This window comes from Athene cunicularia (assembly GCF_003259725.1).
Source record: "Athene cunicularia isolate RWA chromosome 25 unlocalized genomic scaffold, athCun1 chr25_part1, whole genome shotgun sequence".
Taxonomy (NCBI): Eukaryota; Metazoa; Chordata; class Aves; order Strigiformes; family Strigidae; genus Athene; species Athene cunicularia.
The window spans coordinates 200,174-202,972 of record NW_020799134.1 but is presented as its reverse complement, the minus strand read 5'-3'; the positions used below and the strand labels follow the sequence as shown (position 1 = coordinate 202,972).

At 45.2% G+C, this 2,799-nt stretch overlaps 1 protein-coding gene across 4 annotated transcripts in view; it reads right to left on the bottom strand.

Moving 5' to 3' along the window:
• Window positions 1-811: 811 nt before the first annotated feature.
• The window catches only part of LOC113488699 (claw keratin-like), a 4,366-nt gene continuing 2,378 nt past the window's right edge, over window positions 812-2,799 (bottom strand). Inside the window, exons 1-2 of one of the 4 annotated variants that reach the window (XM_026863989.1) lie at window positions 2,606-2,730; window positions 812-1,814 (exon numbers count right to left, since the gene is read on the bottom strand). In XM_026863989.1, coding sequence (XP_026719790.1) covers window positions 1,224-1,793 — 570 coding nt within the window. In that variant the 5' untranslated portion in view covers window positions 1,794-1,814; window positions 2,606-2,730 and the 3' untranslated portion in view covers window positions 812-1,223. Of the gene's footprint in view, window positions 1,839-2,507; window positions 2,564-2,605; window positions 2,731-2,799 lie in introns of those variants that run through there. The other 3 variants (XM_026863990.1, XM_026863988.1, XM_026863991.1) reach the window with 3 other exon arrangements.

The window sequence follows — 2,799 nt, the reverse complement described above, 5'->3', positions numbered from 1 at the left end:
GATCATTTACTGCATAAACGCTTCAATTAAGTTAACAAACCACAAGGATTAAGACAATCAAAGGAAGGAAATGAATGTTACGCTTGGCACAGCAGCTCTTGCTCAGCCTACGCGCGAGCCCTCTCTTGTCACTAACAGCAGCACAATGGAAACAGCTCCTGAAGAAAAATATTGATACAGCTGCTGGGGTGAATTTCAGAGTTTTACTTTGAGGCGTGTCGCAGAGTGCAAGACTTGTAGGCTGATTCTCGGGTGCACGCAAATAACTTCTTCCCATCCCTTTCGGCCCCGCAACGCTCGGATCTAGGCTAACCCGTTTCCATTTGCGCTCTGTAATCAGATAAACTGTTTTACCATCGAGAGTAGATAAATCAGAGCACACGGCGTTGCCTTCTGATGGAATCAGGACCTGTGCGGTCATTTCAACCCCTGCTGAAGGTTAAAACGATTTGCTCAGGGATATTCAAGGAATGGCTGGTCGTGACCCTGAGTGACTGAACTAGGTTCGAGGTTGCTTTGGTTTTTGAGTGGGAGCTGTACCAGATCATTTCTGGAGGTTTTTCCGACCTAAAATAGTCTGTGATTCTGTTCTCTTTATTAGTATGTGTATGTCAGAAAGGGGGGAAAAAAATATTTTAGTGAAGAATTTCTGACAAATTATGTTGGCCATACAGAGGAATTAATTCTTCTCTGATGATAGTTCTCGAGTAATGTGTAAGAATAGGTGAACAAAGTTAACGTCCTTCAGCCTGGTTTGTAATTAAGAAACGGCAGTGAAATGAAATCCAGAAGACGGTGCTGTGATGCAACAGGGGCTTTAATACAAACAAAAAGAGGAATAAATTCTTGCAGAATGAGGCAAAGCAGAGACAAAGAACGCAATTTCCGTTTTGCCAAGGACCACAATCAGTCGGTCATTCAGAGGAGCACAGGGCTCACAAAGACGTTCGTCTTTCAGCTGGACGTTTTCACAGCCAAGTCCTACTACTTGTTCTACTCTCTTCAGGTTCAGAAAGAAGAAAACATAACATGAGAAAACGACAAAGTGAGGTAACATTGGGATTGTAAGCCTTTGATAAAGCGCGACGGGATCCCGAGCAACCCCAGCTCCTACTGACATCGGCTGGAGCAGAGGCTGCTTGGCATGTCTGATTTCCAGGCCTATATGTCAGCTACTAGTTTGTATCTTGCTCTTTCTTCAGTCGTTACTCTTTCTTAAAGATTTAAAATGGCCCATAGTTTCCGTAGCGATACCTATAATACCCGCTGGAAAAAGGGAAATAATTTCTACCAAATCCTGAAGAAAACGAGTTGCGGTAAAACCTTCCCAAACGGAACATCCCACCACCACATGAGCTCTCCCCACCGTATGAGCCCCCTCCCATGCCACCATAAGAGCATGAACCACGGGAGCCCATCCCATAAGAGCTGCCTCCACCACAGGAACCTCCAGAGCCCATTCCTCCACCTCCGGAGCCCATTCCTCCACCTCCAGAGCCCATCCCTCCACCTCCGGAGCCCATTCCTCCACCTCCAGAGCCCATTCCTCCACCTCCAGAGCCCATCCCTCCCTCAATTTCAGGTATGGCCGTTCCCACAATGCTGTCTTGAGGGCATGAGCTGATAATGGGTCCTGGGAAAGTCACGACAACGGGCGGCGCGTACACGATTGCTGTTGAATCTCTGCATGAGCTGACACATGGTTCATTGCAACAGTCGACATATGGTTGCGGACACGTCACTTCACATGGCCCAGAACAGCGGGAGCTAAGCATCTGTCCATAGGAAGACATCTTTCCAGAAGGCAAGTCAACCTGAAAGGCAGAGTGGGCACTAGCCTGGTAAAGTTACAGCCGGAGGAGTGGAAGAACAAATGCGTTGAATGGTGTTCATCTGCACAGGTGCAGGTACCTATGTCGGAGTCGTCTACACTAAACTTAAGACTTAGTGATTTAAAAATAAATAAATAAATGATCCTAATAAACGTTAACCACCATTCCTAAGGCACAATCCATTCTAGTCTAAAGCAGACTTGTACAGATCTCACCAGCTGAGTGAGATAAATCACCAGGTAGAGGCTTCTAAGTCTACTCCCACTCCTCTCTAGTGCTCCGTCGCCCCATAGCCTACTCCCAAACTGAGTTCTGGGATGAATGTCCCTCTATCCTTTTCCTCTCATCGTTGCCTTCACTGTGCGTTTTTGTCTGGGAGTCAGTCGTATCCCAATAATACTCGCGGAGTGTCTCACCTCCATAGAATACTCAGTTCCTAGGAATTGTTACCATCCACATTTTTGAACCTCCCATTCGTTTCCACGCACACACACCACCCCCCTGCCTGTGGCTATGCCTATATCCACCCTATTTGCAAATTATAATTCCTCAGTAAAAATATTTTTAGAGAATGAGGTCCTACCCGTAAATAGGGTAGGATATATAACCTCATATTAAGGCTGCCTATAAATCCGTGTCTATAATTATGAGCTGATTCAGTTAAATCTGACTTACCCAGTCACCAAGAAGAATAAGTCAGCAGCAGCAGCTACAGAAACCTGAGTTACGAGCACTTTTATATGCTGTCATAGAGAACAGAAATTGGGAGATACCTTTACGCAACCGTTCTTTACGTCTTGTGAAAGAGAATGTTTTCCCCTTGTGATGCCTTTGTTTGTTGCAACTGTTTTGATAACAGCTTATGCTTACTAGATAATTTGCAATCCCACACAGCACAGTGCGCACACTTCGTACATCTTGTCTTTTCATGGGGAAAAATAAATAAATAAATAAAGAAAGAAAGAAA